The 19,708-nt window shown below is 40.7% G+C and overlaps 2 protein-coding genes across 2 annotated transcripts in view; both read left to right on the top strand.

Annotated features, from left to right (window-relative positions):
* Positions 1-3,733, top strand: part of crispld1a (cysteine-rich secretory protein LCCL domain containing 1a) — a 15,521-nt gene extending 11,788 nt beyond the window's left edge. Inside the window, exons 13-15 of the mRNA XM_035652696.1 lie at positions 100-178; positions 303-436; positions 2,693-3,733. Coding sequence (XP_035508589.1) covers positions 100-178; positions 303-436; positions 2,693-2,744 — 265 coding nt within the window. The 3' untranslated portion in view covers positions 2,745-3,733. The remainder of the gene's footprint in view (positions 1-99; positions 179-302; positions 437-2,692) is intronic.
* An 11,391-nt stretch (positions 3,734-15,124) lies between these two features.
* dok6 (docking protein 6) overlaps positions 15,125-19,708 on the top strand; it is a 36,827-nt gene continuing 32,243 nt past the window's right edge. Inside the window, 1 exon segment of the mRNA XM_035682113.1 lies at positions 15,125-15,496. Coding sequence (XP_035538006.1) covers positions 15,431-15,496 — 66 coding nt within the window. The 5' untranslated portion in view covers positions 15,125-15,430.

Raw genomic sequence — 19,708 nt, 5'->3', positions numbered from 1 at the left:
TATCTATCTATCTATCTATCCTGGCTTCATGTCAGTCTTTTTCTTAAGTTAGGTAATGTAAGTTCAAATCCTTAACCATGTTCAACTGCTCTCTTTTTTTAGGTTATATTGCCCGAAACACTGTTTAGAAGAGAATCCTCACATATCCAGAGTAATTGGTACCAGAATATACTCTGATGTAAGTCCCTCTTTAGGGTTCAAACCTGATTCACTACCAGGGTCATCAGTGTTTTTCATGTCTTTAGAGGCTGAAATGAATCAACATTTCTTACATTACCTTTTTCTCTTGCATGCCTCTGTAGAAGTCCAGTATATGCCGAGCAGCGGTCCATGCTGGAGTAATCAAGAATGATGTGGGTGGTTACATTGATGTGATGCCGGTGGACAAGCGGAAACACTACATTGCTTCATACCAAAATGGCATTTTCTCAGAGAGGTATGGCGTGCCCTAATCTTCAAATAGCCAGGCTGACCTAAGTGGCTAGTATGTGTGTGCAAATTACTATATGTGATTTTCATGGATAATTGTACATTTACAGTAAAACCAATCACCCCTATTGCAGCACTGAAGATAGTGGACCCTTATATTGGTTGAAACAACAGTTATTATACCAACAGAATTGCAATAAAATAGAACAAATAGGTGATGGTGTATAGTGTACTGTCATGGAATAAATTGCTTAGGTAAATTACTGGTCCTAGTTAGGATCCTGTCTGACAATTTAGTTGGAAAGTGAAGGGGTAAATTTGTTGTGGCTCAGAGAGGAGGAATGAGAAATCAATGACTGCCCTCCCATGTGGTGGAGCTTATCTTTTCAAGATTCAGGAAGATTGCTACATATCTCATGTAGTGCACATTGGAGGGTGATTATTATGTTTCTAATTTAAAATAATCAATTGCTTGGCAATTAGTGTGGAAAAGATGAGTGCATCTTAATGTATTTCTGGGAGGAGTTTGGTTTTTGGTTGTAAGTCAAAAAGGGTGGATCAACCAATATGGTGTATAACCTTAACCTACATGCATTTAAATTAGTCTCCTATACTACTGTCTCACCAAACATGCTGGAGAATACATAGAAGTGATACTCAGGTGATGCAGAATAGAGGCACCCTTTTTGCATGGGAAGTCTGAACATTGTCTAATTAGGTTTAGGTGGAAGATTAGTAAATTGTAATAAAAGTTGTTCTCTCTCTCAAAAGGCATTCTGTCACTACCATTCTACATCTCACAAGCTCTGTTCAGGTTTATATAATTCAAAAAGATTGTTACTGTAACCTTGTTAAGAGCAAATTATTGGATTACGCTTTAACAGAAGGCATTGCTTATAACATAAAAAGACCTCTAAATTGTCAGGTACAGAGTGTTTAATTGTAGAGTGAGACTTGGTCAACCATAGTGGAAAACAGGCATCTTCTGCATCTGACCACGATGAAAAAGATAAAATATGTAACCACCTTCACATATTAGCAAAAAAATAGAGCACTGTATTATTGGCATAGAGGCATGTTTTTGCTTACGTCGCCCTGCCTTCTTTCCATTTCTACTTTGAAGAGGGGTGAAGGTAGACAACCCTGTTCGGCGCCACCCACTAACACGGTGTAGGAAACGAGAGACATCATTGGTTTGTACGGTGGCTATTGGAATGTTAAGAAGCTTAAGCCAGGCAATTAAATACCCAATTCAAATTTATACAGCGTAAAAGCTACCTCTCTAGGAGGTCATATAGCCCCTCTGCATCAAGAAGACTGAGAAGGTATGACTTTTTGAATTAGGAGACGTAATAATAATGTTTAATGCCTTTCTCTGATGATAATAATATAATAACCCTTCGTTCTGCGTGAATTGTTTCTGGCAGGATGGAATTAAACTTATGAGTCAAGATTTTAGTGACGACTGACATTATTGGGGCAAAGACTAGAGGGCCTATTTTTCTCACTGTCAGGATGATGTTTGCCAGCATCTTCCTACATAATGAGTCCTCGGTGACTGAAAAAGAACATTTAACTGTTGACAAAGAAAGGGGCTTGTGATTGCTTAGGTAAGACTCTGTTTATTCTAATAAAGTGAGAGTGTGTGTTGAATCCATGCAGCACTGCTTTACAACAGCATTAAGGTTACAGGTCCGAACCAGCCTCTGTGTAAAGCTGAAGTGACCCACATACTGTATAGCCTGTTCTAGTTTTTTAAACTGCACCAACATTGGATTGTTCTGTTGTTTGTAACATAACCGGGGAAGAGGACAAACAGACTCACGGTCTTATTTATTCTATGCCTTTCCCTCTTTCTTTCTGTCCTCTCCCTCTTTTGCCTTGTCTCTCTTCACCACATTTATCTTTGTCACAATGTTGAGATGCCTGACGTCTGTTAGTATCTGCCCATCATTTATCTGTCTCCTTTAACTTCACAACATGTCCGTCTTTGTTGGATTAACACATGAAGTCCCATGTGTTTGTGTAAAAATGGGTGGTTTATCTGTTTTCTCAGGGAGCTTCAAGCTCTATCTGTTTGTGTCCTATCTGTCAACAGAGTGTCAGACAACACACTGACTTGGACATTTCTTCATAAGACCTGAAGTCTATCTGTTTGTGTGTGTATGTCATCCATGTCTCTCTGCAAAAGGCTGGGACATGTTCTATCTGACTCATGCTGCACATAGACTGACTCTCCCTTTTGTTTCTCTCTCCCCTGCAGCCTTCAAAACCCTCCTGGAGGGAAGGCGTTCCGGGTGTTCGCTGTGATTTGAGTGCCCCAGAGGGGCGGCTTCACCAAACAGAAAGCGCACTTGGGCTGTTGAATAGGCGGTAATCAAGTCCTGTTGTCAAACTCAATGACTGAAATGTTTCTGGCTTTGCTACACTTCAGGGGTTAGAGGTCGTCTCCATGACAGCATAAAACCCAGCAACAAAAACGTAACACATACACAATGAGCAACTGTCTGTCTCACTCGCATGGAGGTTTCATTTTGTCATCTTTAACGGGAAATTTTCTGTACTGTAAATATCTCTGAATATTTTGTTGTACATATTTGTTAATAGTATTACACTTGTTTTGTCTTCGTGCCATTGCCTTGCCTTTCTAACAAATAGCTGTGTATGAATACTGATAATAAAACTTCCATGATATAACAATATAATGGCACTTAAGGATGAATATCATTTTTATTGTATTAAGTCTGGCACATTTTAGTGGTGCTCTGGAGAGGTTTCTTGTCATATTTTGTACTTTTGTAATGAGTGGGGAACAAATTGTTAAGCATTTATTTTTATATGATTATGCTTTATATCAATATGATTTATAAAGGATGCTGCTATATATTTTTTGTATTGTTATTGTAATTGCCAGTGTGATGGGTTTTGTTTGTTTGGTTATTTTTCAAGATAATATGGTTCAGTTAAAACTCCCTGCAGGTCGGGAAGTACACTCATTCTTTCAACAAAACCTATGTGCCCGACTTCATCATGCATCACATTTTACTGGATGTCGCAACCCCAAAGATGTTTTCAGGTCATATATATATTAATTTCCCTTTATGGACATGATAAACAATACTATACAACAGTTTTATTTCATACAGGGATTTTAAATCAACAGATATAATTGTTCATATTTTTTACCAGCTCTCAGCTTTCTTTCAAGCTGCAATCAGTATAATGAGCAATTAATTGTACTTTTTTCATTGTTTCTCTAAGCGTTATATGTATTTTCCTACCTCAAGTTGTTAGGAAAAGTCCCTTTTGCAATAAAATATTACAAACACCACAGCTGTCTCTTGCTCAAAGTCAGTGTGATATTTCTCATATGCTTTTGCAAAGGCATTTTTACATGTCATCTGTATACACTACTATATGCTATTAATTTGACTACTATACACTGTAACTGCGTATAACTGAATATATTATTATTGTGTTTTATTATCATATTCAATATCTAATTCTTCGGAATTCAAAATGCTTTTAAAACTCAAACATTAATAGTGCTACAGTACAGTAAATGCACTGTGAACACACTTGGAGCCATTGCTCCAAATTTGGAGAAATTGACAAAGGTCTCCTGATGTTAGTATTGGATTTCCTGCTGTAAATCTGTGGTGGCTGTGGTGATAGGGTGGTGCTGTATTCCTATTCTTGAAGATTTCTGTAAGTAGCTCAGACGCATGTTGGCTTGTGCTGATTTATCCCAGCTCCAAACACCACACTGCCTCAGATTCATTTCACCTCAAGCATAGTCAGAGATAAATCTGGGATGAGTATATTGAAGTTGCAGACTTTGACAGGAAATGTTCCCTGAATAGTCTACAAATGAAAAAGCTGTACATAACATATCCTAAAATGATCAAATATTATCTCTCTAAAACTAGGAAACCATGTTCACAGACGGCTGTCAGTGGTCCTTGAACAGTTCATCTGATATGGGTCATAATACCCGCATATTAAAGCTGACAATTTGCTCTAAAACTTCATTGGCAATGAGTCATTTCACATTTGCTCTAACCCAGTGGATAAGCATGCAAAGCCAAAACAGCAAAGATCAAAGTACCTCAGGGAGTCACTGAAGTGGTAGGTTTTGTGGGTTGGATGAAGACTGAACCCAATCCCCCAGACTTCCAGATCCATTGCTCCACTTGAGGAAGAAGCCTACACTACTGATGTGAAAGTCTCTCAGGATGTGGTGCCCCCCTCCCAAATAACCATACCGGTTATTCATTCAAACCTCGGAGAGCGGAAGCGTTTGATTTTAAATGTCCCAGCTTTCCTCCTAGAGTTCGTCACCAGGGAGCGGAGTCGTCACTCCTCATTTGCTTCTGAGCAGCAATGGAGCGAAATGACCAATCCGTAATGGGTTCCAGCATATCTATGGCCGACAGTGTTATGATGTCTGGAGGGCTGCAATAGGTTGTGACTTCAGCTGCCAGTCTTTGTTATTCCCCAGACAAGCGCTACTAAATCTTACATGATGGGTTGAATATACAACTACTGGTCCGGCGACACCAATGTGACACATTATGCTATGTTGTCAAATGAATTTTCAATGGGTTTTACAGGTGTACGTGTGTGGGAAAAGAAAACACATATCTATCCGCAACAGAAGACTTAATTGCACATGTGGGAGACAACATGCTACATGCACACTGACCCTCACAACATGTGGAAAACAACTTATTGGTCATAAACCGTAAAGAAAAGGTAGATAACTGTGTGTGTGTGTGTCTGTGTCTGCAGGAGGCCGACAACTTCTATTACCTCATTCAGACCAAACAGCTCCCCGAAAACACACACAAATGCGTACATGTGCATATGCATGCTAACACATCAATGCACGCACTCATTCGTGCTCTGACACATCATGTTAGATTTAACCCAAGCACTTGTGATTGGCTGAGCTCTGCCGGAGAAGGGGCCGCGGAGTGATTGATAGGCCGTCCATGTGCAACCAGGTCCTGTGAGAGAAAAGAGAGGCATACATCAGACAGGTGTCAAAATTCACAGCGGGGTGTGGTGACGTTCAGGGGCTCTGAAGAATGAAAGGAAAGAGGACGAGGAGGATAGTGAAAGGGAGAAAGTGGGGGACAGAGGAAAAAGGCAGAGAGATAACCTGAAGGCAAGAAAAAACACAGCATGAAGTTTTGATTCTCTGACAACTTCAAGTATATGACATTGGGATACCATCTGCAGAATTTCTCATCTTTTCCTAACTTTGAGTCTATAAACACCAGTTTTCCAGGAGCACTTTAATAACATAGTTGGACACTGTTAGTTAAGAAAAAACTGCACGACTTCAAATAATTAAGGAAGAGGCGCACACATCAGTTGATGATAGATTGTTGTGTGCCTTCATATGCGACCCACCAGACAGACAAGGGTGCATTAGGGGCAAACTGACAGAGCGACAGCTATAGGCCCATTAGGACCAAGGAGACTGAGGGCCGTGAAGACAGATGGGATGAAAGACAAGCTTGCAGCTAGCAGGCTCTGCATGGTGCCACCAGTGTTTTCAGACTGTCGTTTAAAATAAGGAAGGCCATTAATAACCTCCTCACTGTGCTCTGCTCAGCTGCAGTCTGGCGCTTCTTGCAGAGCTAAATGTGGCGCTGCATGGCAGCAGACTGGCAGACTGTGTCAAAGAGACTATATACACCTGAGGAGAGGGAAAGAGAGAGAAGCAGACAGTTTGTATGTGCTTCTGCATTTTTTTTTGTGCTGTGTGTGTGTGTGTGTGTGTGTGTGTGTGTGCATGTGCTGTATATATGGGTTTAATTGTATTTTTTCACTTGCTCACCTGTTTGTTTATGTGCTATGTCTGTGCCGCCTATCCTACTATGGTTGGATGGGAATCAGATAACAGTGATGCAGTCAGGGGAGCCGTCAGCACCGAGGTGAAAAGTTATGGTTGCCAGTGGTAATGACTGTGTTCCTTCTTGTCAAACCTTTACTTTGGCAGATGAACAAAACATAAAATTTGACAGGGAGTGGGTTTTTTTCCCCTCATGATCCAAAAATATTACATGTACACTGTGAATGTGTTTTTGCAAAGATGGAGTGGGTACTTTGGTGGAGAAGAAATAAGCTTTTCCTGAGTGGCAAGGTGACTCATATAATTATTGAGTTATTTTAGGCCTCTGTGCTTTTAAAACAAACCTCTGACAAATCTTGGACATTTGATTTATAATAACCATTCATTACTAACTGGCTCTCCTGTGACCAACCCACCCAACTACTTGACTGAAATTGAAAATCTTATAGCATGCAAAGCAAATTAATGCTCAAGTCCACTTAGTTGGTGAATTCTAGTGGAATTCCAGATATTTAAATTGACGCTTAACGTATACCAATCGGGGGCAAAGAATAGATGCCTGTATAGTTCTTCCTCAAAAGGCGAATCATCCCACCATGAAACAATTAAACCTCACTGAAAAGGATTGCCTTCAAAGGGTGGTCCAGTGTTTCCATCCAGACCTCTCAAAATATAAAGAAATATGGTAAAAAGGTTCTTGGACTGTTCTATTGAGGTGTGAGGAGTGTGACCTAATACTGTCAAAGAAATGGTTACCTTCACATGAATGCTTATGGTATGCTGGCATAATCTGTAATGTGAGCCTTAGTGGTGCACATCGGAGAGTGCTGAAGTTAAAGCAGCTACACAATGTCAACAACTCAGACTGGGCCAATGTGTTGTACCAGGTTAACTGTAGAAGGCTTTAACAGATCAAATACTCTCTCTTTTTTCTGTCCAACACAAATAAATGAGGCTTTCCGAGAGAAAAGGCTCCTTTGTTTGAGAGAAAATTAAGAAACTTGAGTTTTTGGTCTTGTGAGATTTCTACTCAGATGAGTAGAAAACCCAATTAAGAACATCTGGCAAAGCTACTCCTTACACATTATGCCGAACACAATAATGTGCATAATCCACATTTTTACATCGTAGCTGTTGAAAGCACATTCATCTTCCTTCTGTCATGACAGACAGGACTATAGCCTTATTTTAAAATGCTTTTATCACCAAGGAAAATAACTGCACATCAGATGATTTATCGTCAACAATTTGCAAACATAAAACACTGACACTGACGTTTGTTCTTGTGTACATGGGTGTCAGAGAGGCAGTTTCATGCTCTGGATGCAGATGTGGGCCACATGTAAAACGCCTTTCCTAAAACAAGCACTGTGGAATAGGGGAGGTTGTGCTTATGGTACCTCTTGAGGAGGGGCTGGCTGCCTCCCAGACTGCCCTTCTTTTAGAGCTACCCCTTCAGAATAAATAATGACAAGTCCACATCATCTGGACACTTACAGAAACCAATTCAAACCTGTAAGTCTTATTGCCTGGACCAAATTTTAAGACCGCCAGCTATCTCTAGGTACCCGATCAATGTTTCATAGCAGGCTTACTTACTTACTGTGCTGTCAAAATGGGCAGAGGTTGCCTGTTTATCCTCCAGATGTGGGTCAGTTGATATTACATTAATGATAACAATAATAACAAAACTATAGCTCAGGAATATGGCATCAATCTTTATACACAAAGCCAGGGATAACAGAGGAAATGGATTGAGTTTCAAAGAACCCTGCCTATCCAAGGCGCAATCAGACAACCTGCGTGTAAAGCAAACACTTGTTTGCAAAGGAAAGGAAAATAAATGTCGAGAAAGAGCTGGAACAGAGTATAAGATGGCTGGCAAGACAACAAGGAACAGGCTGAAAAGCTACATACAGCACAGTCGAGGGTCGGGGCCAAACAATAAGGCCATGCATGGCAGATGGGCGCACACACTCCTTTGCAGTCAGTCATAATACAAGAAAAAGGAAGTAGAGTCTTGGGCCAAGGCCTAGAGGGCCCAGGGGTAATGGAAGAAGAGCACAGCATGAAAAATGAAAAATGAAAAAAAAAAAAAAAAAAAAAAAAAAAAACTCATGAAAAACTACAGTTCATAGTAAACTACATCAAAAGGAATCCTAGAATAAGTTTGTTTTCAAGTTTTTGTACGAGTCAGCAAAAATGATTCCTTTTGTAGCTGCCTGCAGCACATGGTACAGTAGACAGACTTATGAGCAGTGGGCGATATACCAAACACAATTTTATGACAGAAGTGTACTAGTGTATTTATATTGGGATTATGGTCAGGGAGCACAGAGTGCAAAATATAAAGAGCTGCAACGAATCAGGCGCCGGCGATGGGCCGCAAAATCATGGAGGAGGCCGTCCCTGGACTCTGACGTCATCACTGACCTTTCGTGTATTTACAGAGAGGTTTGATTTCCACTCTTTTTCCATGCTCACACATAAGCCGTTGTGAAGCGGGCCCTGGAAGTAAAAGAGTAGCTTTGTCCAGACCTGGACGGTGAGCACTGGAGTCATGTGCTTCTGCCAATCCCGAAGAAGGGCCCACAAGCCACGGCCATTGAGAAAAGCACAAGCATCACCTGTTTTATATTAAATCTGTCAGATTAAATAAGGAAAGCCAATAAGCTGCAGCTTTCGAGGTGCAGTTTTAGCCAAATTTGACCCTCTGCTACTCTGATCATACTTGTTAAAACTGTTTTCAAACTGAGTTGAGGGACAAGACAGAGGCCCTTTGCAAAAAAATCCATGCATCTGCACCTGCCCATTAGTCGTATTACCTGATATGCACAGTGATAAAGAAGTATTTTTCTGTATTTCAAGGAACAAACCAAAAAGCATCTTGGTTTCTAGTTGGGTTAATGCAGCTTGTGTAGACTTAAAATGAACATGACAAATCAGATAATGACTGTCTGATCTTTGTTTTGTGCAGCAAGGATGAACCTCCTGTTACACAACCTATATGTTGCTCATTCACCACCTTGAACAAGTATAGAGATCTAATTACCATACACTAGAGACATGAAGACATTTAAACATCCCTTTCAAAGTACTCCTCCTATCGCAGCAGACAATATTGCCCTCTACAGGGCATACACATTAGTCACGCTTGTCTGTCTCCACTCTTTTTTTTCTGTGGCTGGGATGAGTTAAAGAGACACGGCGCCACATGTGTTGATGAATGTATAATTACACAGTGTTCAGAGCTCCTACCAGCTTCATGTCTCTGTAGTCGACCCTGACTTTTGAACTCATTGTGGAGGGTGCGAGAGAAAGAGAAATAAATCCAAAATAGTATTTAAAAGAGGTGACAAAGACTAAGGACATGTATGACAAAGATGGTGCCAGTCTTATAACTTGAATGTGTTGATGACAAAAATAATGTTTTAATAATGTGAAATTGAATAAATTAAGAAATGAATTAATCCCAGGAGCATGGGATCTAATTTATCAAATGTCTCTGAGTATTAAAGAGAAAATGAATGAGATGGTCACATGAAGGACCTGGTCAGTGATCCAAGACCAGCCACTCCTTCACTTAGAAAGCTGACGAATTCAGCCTCTGCTCTCCAAATTAACTGTGTGGCATGAAAAAGAAACGAGGACAAAAAAGCAGGCGTCTCATCACTCTTGTGGGAGTGGAGGGAAACACCTATTTTATTCCTCTATCTTCCACGAGGAGATGAATGTGATGAACTGTGGATTCAGCCTCCCCCAGTCGTGTTCTATGAGAAATGCCAGCAGCAGCAGAAAAGCTACGTCTCCAGAGATCCAGCTCAGGGTTCAGCCTCACTGTGACACAAGATGGACCCCAATTTAGGACACAAAGACTGGGTCAGACCAGCAGGAGGTATAGCCTTTCCCTGAGCATGATCCATTCCTTTTCTGTTCATTGTGACCAAAATCTTGCTTGTCTTCTTCCTATTTTTTGTATTTTCCCCTCTGCTTCACCCTTATCTGTGTGCAATGTCTTTCCTCCATCCTCCCCCACTCACTCACTTTACTCAGCGTTCATCCTCCCCCATTAGCATAATGATCATTAGTGTACCTACATAGTTAACTTCTAAAGTTCTCTTTCTGACTCATGCGCTCATTTACAATTGTAAATCTTCTCTGAATGAAAATACACACATTATCTCAGTTTAGATGGCCAGAATTGAAAGCGGACCATGATGAAAGGTGTATCTGCTGAAATGCCTGAAAAATGAATTTGCACGAGCAGAGACGCTGCCGCAAATTAAATCTTATCCTCAGCTCTTCTGATAACATTTTTTGGTTAATTCGGTAATGTGAGGAGCCCTTGTAATAGGCTTATACACTCTTCTCATACACTCATCTGTGATTGAAGTAAAGGACCCTCTCGAATCGCCCACTCTCACGACTCACCTTCTAGAGAAGGACAGAGAGGCCCTCCAACCACTTCTACTTCTAACTGTTATGGAGTAAATCACAAACATGTCAAGGCCTGATCCTCTGGGACTGCACATAACCTTAGCTGTCCTATATTGTGTGACTAACCAATGTCCTCCTTGGACCCACTGAGCTCGGAACAGCCCACATCTCTTATTCTGAGAAATAGGCTTTTTTTTTTCTCTCTCTCTTTCCTAGCCTTTTTTTCCTCCAGGCATTGACATTTAATCAAACCCAAATCCCATTGTGCCTATTAACATATCAGGCTGATACGGCTTGCTGTAAAAAGCTTGAGTACAGGAACCCGGAGCAGAACATTACCATAACTCTGCCTGTGTGATCTCTTATTTTCTCTCCTCCGCCCACATGTAAAAATGCTTACCTGGCAAACAACTAAGCATGGAGAGGCATTTCTGTCTCTGGCTCAACCCCCCTAGTCCCCTTCCACTCATTCACCCCTGCTTATCTTTTAAGAAGGTGTTAATTATTTAGCCTTTTGTGCTTGGCAATGTTCGGCAAATAGCACTGATACAAACTAATGCAAAGGCAGTCTTAATATTTCACCCAACCGTCAAAACCACCTAAAGTTTGCTTTTCGCCTTGTCTGAGACTAAATAAACAATTCAGAGGCACTTTAAAAATAAAAAAAAGAGCCTTAATGGATGACATGGTTTCCCTGTGAGCGGCTCAGTCTTCCCAGTATTAATCATCATAGACGTGATGGGACTTGAATAAGTGATGCGGAACTTCTATGAAAAATGGTGATGATTATGAGGTCAATACTTGATAAATTGCCATTTTGGACATTGTTGTTTTCTACAGCTCAGCCGATATTGGCTGTTTTGCTCGTGACCTTGATGAAGGTCTCTCTGCTCTTGAGTGACTCTCAACACGTCTGACCCTGTTGGCAGCCATTCATGTATGTCAGGGCCATATGCTGGATTGTGTGGCGGGCCTGCACGCTGCGCATGCTGAGCCTCTCTACCTGCGAACAACTGAGGCCAAACTGGTTGTCGGTCTTGTATCACGGCAGGCAATTACTTCCCCAAAACTAGGACAGTTCTCGGTAATAACAGACACCAGAGCACAATATTTAGTGCAATGAAAAGACATTGTTGCTGTCAGCATTGTTTTCTTAGAGAGAGGATGATGAGGCAGTGGGAATGGAACAGGGCCATGTCGAACAAAGAGGATTATAAAGACAAAACAACTTTGACAAGTCTGAAATTTGAGGACACTTCCAGGGAGACATGAAGACTATCAAAGTCAAGCTGTTTGTTGGAGAGGTGGCAGCTTGCTGTTTTGTGTGCCCTTGTGGATGTGATGAACGGGAAAGAAAATACAGACATTGAGTTTTACCTCTGGACTCAAAAGCTGACACTTGACAGAAAAGCACTTCTCAAAGTGGCAGCCATCTATACGCACAGAACAAAGACACCCCCCTCTTTCTCAGCAGAAGACATTTTCTTTCAGTGCAACACAACAAATAAATAAATTAGTGTGAGCAATAGGATAATTGTACAGAACTAGCAAAGCCTGGATGCACTGGTATATTTGTGTCCTCATTTAAAAATCTGTTTTCTGATACTGCCACATTAATCAGTGGTTCCTTCTTATTGTTCGATGGAAGAATAAAGGAGTCTATGAAGTATTCTGGAAGTGAAAGACTCTGATCTTCACTTAATCATATAGTTGTTTATGCAACTCTGTTACATAAGCCATCCCTCTTACCTACATTTTAATCAACATAAGTAATGGCAGCCCCTCATATCAATATACCTGAGCCATCTGCTCCCTAATACCAAGGATTTCACTCTCTGCGATTGCACAACGCCTCTCACTACATCCCGATCAGGATTATAGCTTTGGCAGGGATCAAAATTTGCTTCTGTGCTTTTATTTTGAGAGCTTTTTGATTGCCAATCTGCAGCATTGTATGTAGACTATACAGGCTGCAGGCGGTGGTTGTATGCTTTGTATAGTCTGGTTTGCTTACAATTTATTTGATCCTTTAATAGGGCACCGGACTATCTGGTTTTATTATTCACCGAATCAAACGACATCAATTCAAGGCCGCCTAATAATGACAAAACATGGTGCCTCACACACACGCAATCTCAAATTGTATTTCCTTATTAGTGGGCTGTCTGGTGAAAAATATGGAAATGATATTCATACTTAGACAGGTAATAACCAAAATGCATGGTACAAAGTGTGTTGCAAATTAGTCTGAACACTAAGCTCTGTTGTACATTTGCATACTTTCTTTGAACGTATTGTTGGGAGAAAAAGGGAAAAAGGGGTAGGCCAGAATTTGAAAGGTTTCAAAAGTTAGATCAAAATTACTAATTACTGAAAATAGTCTTATTAAACAGACTGAGTGTTATAAATGATCAAGGGGAGCACCTTGATCTTGACCTTGAGCACTTGCTTATACATGATTTTAGTGATCAAAAAGATGAATGATCCCGAGTGCCTAGAATCATTTGTCGCTTGATTAATCTATTAATTCAGTGCTTTTCAAACTGAGGTCCGGGGACAGACAGAGGTCTTTCAGTGGGTTGTATGGGGGCCCCATCATAAGGAGGATTAAAAACTTTTAGCACATTTTTTGGAATTTCGAAGAACAAGGGAAGAAGTAGGGTTAGCTGTTTTGATAGATTGTAATTTATAGTAATCCTAGTTGGATCATTGATATTATATATTGACTATAAAGACTTAGACTCAGAGGGAATTCTTTAAGACAATATCGTCTTAAATTTGATGTCCCTGGTCTGATATGTATCTATTGTGGGTGTCCTGAATATGACAATTTCTGGGAACTCCTGCATTCGTTGACTAATTATTTCAGCTCAAAAAATATGAACATAAGACTTATAAATAAAATTAAATAAATATTACAATAACACTATCACTGTGGCTGCATGTAAGTAAAAAAATAAATAAAAATACAATGTGGTCATGTCTCTCCTAATAAAACAACCTCTCTATTAGCACTGTAACATTATTCTCTGCTATTTAAAACTAATGGCTAAGCAAGTTCTTCTGTGGCTGATAACCATGGATTTCTCCAACTAATTTGCCTAAACCCCCAAATTTATATAATTTCTGTATTAAGTCGGTATTATGGTCACACAGATGAATGCATTCAGTTAAATTAAGCATTTAAAGTCAGCCTAACCTTTCCTGAACAGTAGCAGCTGCAGCCACTATATAGTGATAAAAGTCATAAAATCAGCAAACTTACTCACGTAAAACCAGATACTGTGTAGCATCCAGTGGTGAAATGTAATTAAGTTCATTCACTACTTAAGTAACCTAGAGTTTTAAGGAACTTTTACTGGAGTATTTACATTTTATGCAACCATTATCTCAGAGGCAAATATTGTACTTCGTACTTGACTACATTTGTCTGACAGCTTTAGTTAGGCTACTAGTTACTTTTCTGATTTTTTTTTTAATACCATTCCTGTCCGGTGAAAAGTTTCTCCAAATTTTGGGATTTGTTTCTGATAAACTAAAGGACGTGTTTCTTTATGGGTTGAAAAACTTTTCCTACTTCAAATAATAAAAAACCAACCATTGTTTTTCATGACTTGGTTTTGAGGGATGCGTCGTTCTCACAGGACAATGATGCTACAAATGATGATCTTATACAATATAATGTATTGCTGCCGATGAAACTACCCAACATTATGTAAAATAAAGTCAGCCTGTGACCTTATATACCATAAAACAGGAACCATTCCTCTGCATTAACATAGCCAACTTAAGTAGCCTATGTTAATGCTTATGGTACAAATACTTACTCGAAGTTTTGAATGTTCACAGTGTGGTATTGCTACTTTTACTTCAGTAAAGTATCAAAATACTTCTTCCACCACTGACAATAGCCTATCTATCTAAAATTGCTAGCATTAGCTAACATTATCTACCACAACCAACCCGTCATACCAGACCAAGTATAAGGCTAAAAAAAAGGGGAAAAAAGGGTATTACATTAAGCAGGGGCGTATTTTTGCTTATGAAACCAACTTTTCACCTATAAAAGGAATAATTTGGTATTTATTCATTAAAAGGTTAAACAGTTTTAAATTGGTAACTGTTACAAGTCGACAAATCCACTAGGAAACCGTAATTAGAGTTATCCACTAATTCTCGAGGGGGGGTAATGAGTCATGGTCACCTCAGCTACACCGCTGATACTTTAAAAAAAAATAACAATGGCGAAAAGTATCCAGGTTAGAGGAGTATTTAGTTAAATGGTGGCTTGATATTGAAAAAAAAATCCAGGTATTCCTTTATGAAAGAAAGATACCCCCTCCCACCCTGCGCCGCAGTTAACCCCCACCCCCCTCACCGTTTCGGGGATGGTGTGGTCCAGGAAGCGCGCCTCTTCTCTCCTCTCCTCCTCCTCCTCCTCCTCTCCTCCTCTCCGGCTCCAGTGAATCAGCTGACGAATGGTATCTCCCTCCTCTCCTCTCCCGGATGGATCGCGCCGCTGAAGCCGGGCAGCCTGAGCGCTGACACAGGAGCAGGTTGCCCACCGCCCGCTCTCCTGCCGCTGGATGTCACACCGACCGACCCTCGAGAAAAGATTCCGCCACCCACTCCCGAAAAAAAAAGAGGTTACTTTATTGAATTTTCCCACCTCGGGCAGGAAGCTACCCGCTTCCCCTCACCATGGCTTCCAACTTCAACGACATAGTCAAACAGGGATACGTGAGGATACGGAGTAAGAAACTGGGGGTGAGTACTGTTGCACTTGCTGTCTAGCGCGGTGGAGGAGACGGGGGAGGAGGAGGAGGAAGAGGTGGTGGTTGTGGTGGTGTTGTAGGAGGAGGAGGAGGAGGAGGAGGAAGAGGAGTTCCAGTTGTTTCAGGGGGCGGCTGGATTAAGAAAGAGGCTTTAATTGCTCCATAGGCAGCCGTCCTGCTGCGAGCTCTTCAAGAGGAAAAACAGATTAGAGCAGCACGAACAGCGGCCAAGTTTCTCTCAGTGCATTGTGCAAAACTACTTACTGCACATGCTGAGATGTCGGGAAAGTCTAGATGATTGACAGCTGGTGTCTAGTGTCGGTAGTTGTGGATCACATCCGCCTTCGTTTTGTTTTTTTTTAGTTTCATTGAGAAAGTTAGGCTACATCTGATATCTGACTTTGTTAGGCTGCAAAAACTCTACAGATGACACACTTTTTGAACCAGGACTGTGATATAAGAGGGAAAAAAGAAAGGGTAAATTGCCCATAAAGACATCAAAATGCTGTAGTAAAAAGCTAATAATCTCACCTTTCAATAACCACACCATAACTTAAGTCTAATAAGGTCACGACACCACAGGCTGTAAATGTCCTTATCATAGCGCGTGGTGCAAATTAACTCCATGTTTTATGGATTCTAGGATGGACAACATAACAGGAATACTGGGAATAACGTTTATCACTATGCAAATTGTCATCAACTTATTAGTGCTGTAACTCTCTTTCAAGTCATGATGAATTATCCCAAACGAAGTCTCATTGAAATCCACCTGATTCGGTGCAATGGCAGCTCTTCAGTGCCCTGATAATTGATTTCCATTGAGATACAGCAAAGGGGAGAAAAATGGCTTGACTGCTTAAATGGAAATAAATGATACATATTCAATTATGAGCGCCTTATTGTCTGAGTCATAAAGCCATCTGCTTTTGTTCATACTTCCAGCCCATTACGCTAACAGAGCGGGCACACTCCCTCTCCTCTGATGAAGTGTGATGATGGAGGCTAATGATGTCTGCCTCCTAACATCATCACCTGGCTTCATCAACACTATTTCGACAGTTGTTTGCCGCTATTGAGGCCATCTTTGATCACACTTTAAGAGTAACTGTTGATCAAGAGAAACCTTTACTGCTCCTATTAAGGACTTTCACCACACAAGCCTGATATAACAGATGAAAGCGCAACACATTTGTTGTTGTTAACATGCAAATAAGCTTGCTCACATATAGTTGGCTCGGTTTGTTTACGTCTTGCATTATGCTCTTAGCAAGATGCATTCAGGAAAAGAGGATGTGTGTGTGTGTGTTGAGAGCTCATGACTTTGCAAAGCCAGTGAGGACGCACGCTGTGTTGGCTGTGCTCGAGGTATGGATGCCATATCTCTGCCAGCTCCACATCTCATCCTGCTGTTTGTGGAGAAAAACAGTTTGTGTCCTGATCGCCCACTCCCTCAGCCCTCCACTGCTCGCTGCTGTTTCATCATAGAAAAGCCATGCTGCGATGGCCTCAGAGGACCCGGGTGTGGGTAGATAGAAAGTATTTATCTGTCCACGCTGGGGTTAGTTATTCCAGGCTAATTCTCATTCTGAATCAGTTGGAGAAGAAGAAACAACAGCGAAATGGAGCAGGAATAGGTATCTGTATGCCCGAATCAACAGGCACTGATACAGTGCATCCCTGTGATCTTTTTCTGTGGGGAAAAAAAGACCTCATCAGTGCTAAATGGCGTAATTTCAAGTGTGTTTGTGTTGCGTTTTTGAGAGGGATGAAAATATGAATGTGTGACAGATACAGACATGCGTGGGCTGACTGGAAGGATACACATCTGGGTGGAGGGGGATGGTATTTAAAGTTGGCGAAAATCCAAAAAAGTGTTATTTTGCAGCCCGATCTCAAACATTTTATTTCCTTTTTGTCTAATGTTTTACAGATTTTGATGAATCAACAGACTTGAGGCATCATTATCCTCATATGCTGCACAGAGAGTCAAGCAGACACAAACATGCTGGATACATTCAGACCCAGAGTCAGACTTGGAGACGTGGACAGGGAGATGCACTGGCCTGTTTGGATTCCTCATCACTAAAATGCAGCCAAAAAAGTGCATCAAACCTTCTCCTAATGGTCCCTCCGTGTACTGGGCTGGCTTTCTTGGAGATTTCTATTTAATCTAAATCAAAACAGGGTTGCATTAATCTATTAATTACTTTTTTTTAATTAATTGATTAAATGTTTGGTCTATAAAATTTCAGAAAAAGAAGAGATCACAGGTTCCCAAAGCCGAGGTCGACATCTTTAAATTAGTTTTATCCCAACAATCAGTCCAAACCCCCAAAATAATCAAACTGTAATCATATACAAGGTTAAATCTTAATGTTTGATGAGTTGGAACCAGTTTATTTTAGCTTGTTTTGCTTAAGAAATGACTAATTGATCATCAAAATTGATGCAGACAATTTTTCCGTCAATCTAATAAACTTAGTCATTCATCTCTAAAACTGAAGTTCTTCTCGTGAAACACAAGCAATAAGGATAATAATTTGATAATAAATCAAATAAGGAACCATCTCCTCAAAGGATGAGTAAACAACATCAGAAACCTGTCCAAACGTTTGATGCCAGTAGAGCTGCAACCGACGATTACTTTCATTAACGACGATTCATGATTGATCAATGTATTTTTGGCTTTATAAAATTTCCTAAAGCCTAACGTGACATCTTCAAATTGCTTGTTTTGAGTGTAACAGTAAACGCAGACATATTCACAAGAAATAAATAAAAGCACCCACAATGGAGAAGCTGGACCCAGACACTGGTTGGCATTTTGCTAATAAATTAGCTGATAATCAAAAGAACTGCAGATGTTTATGTTAATGGACTAATTGTTTCAGCTTTAGATGCCCGTTTCAAGTCTCTTGTCAGTTTTTGGTATTCAGCGCTACAGTCTGTACCAAAAAAGTACTTAAGTTTTGATCCCAGCCCTGTCTGTCAGAGCAACTGGGTGTACCTTCTTAGTTAGAGTTTCTAGGCCAAAAGGGTCCTGAGTGTTTTCTTCCTCATGAGATGGTTTTTTAATGTTTTTTTTTCTTAGCGCTTTAAAAGGTCTCTCAAATATCACACATCAAGACTTTGCATCACAGTTGACCTTCTAATGCTCCCGCCTCGGTCTCTATTGTAATGCTGTGCCTTTTTTAAAATGTATCATACATTATTTTTCATTAGAAAGTGGTACAGTCGAGCGGGTCTCTTTATGCAATATGTATTAAAGTGGCCACGCCAACACCAACAGCTTCGGCTGAGCTCATCAGCATCCGTCAGTATGATTGGCTCATTTCCAAACCCCATCATGTGTGAAGGTTGAGGCCATGAGGTCAGGTCTGCGTTTTGCCGAGTGATCAAAATTACCAACCAGGGCACTTTCTCTTCAGTCTTTTTTTTTCTCTTTTTCCCGGGACATTTGTTTTCTTCCTCCACTGACATGAATGGCAACGATTTCCTACGTTAGCCAACTTCTTTGTCTCTTTGTTGGCTGCGGAGACAACGGTGCAGTGTTCTTGAATGCACAAGTAGTCTCTCCTTTCCTTTCTCACATTCCCCTCCTCTTCCTCACCTCCACCTATTCTCTCACCTCACGTTCCCCCCCTCCCCTACGTCTCACCTGTACTCCCCACACTTCACAGTGTCTCTCTCTCATCTCCTCTCCCCTTTTTTTATCTCTGTTCCCCTTTGTCTCGGCTATCTCCCTCACCTCATGCCCCTTTCTCTCTCACCTTTCTCTCCTTCGCTGGTTCGCAGACAGCTGAGAGACTGAGCACAAAAGCATCCTATTCATCACCCCACACTGCACCCTCCATAACCCCAACAGGCTATTCCCCCTGACACCGTGCAAAGGCACACACACATACACACAAATTCGCTTGGTTCATCATTGAAGAATTGGCACAGACGTGCACCAGACAAACAAGTAAACAATCTGCTGCCAGAGAACAGTGTGTGAATTCTCAATTAATTTTAATCCTGTGGCTTTGTAGCATACATTTTTTTTTTTTTTGCTACATGAAGACATCTAAGTGGTCAGAAGTGCCAAAAACAAGTGAAGTGTCACACAGAGGAAACCCAAAAATCTTGCAGTGTCTAAGAAACAGCCGTAGCGATATTGCAATCGTCCATGCGGTTTGTTCTTTCTCCCTTTCAGTGAAAA

This window comes from Morone saxatilis, unplaced genomic scaffold (genome assembly GCF_004916995.1).
Source record: "Morone saxatilis isolate NCDOM2014 unplaced genomic scaffold, NCSU_SB_2.0 Contig0, whole genome shotgun sequence".
NCBI lineage: Eukaryota > Metazoa > Chordata > Actinopteri > Moronidae > Morone > Morone saxatilis.
This window is presented reverse-complemented; position numbering and strand designations above follow the sequence as displayed.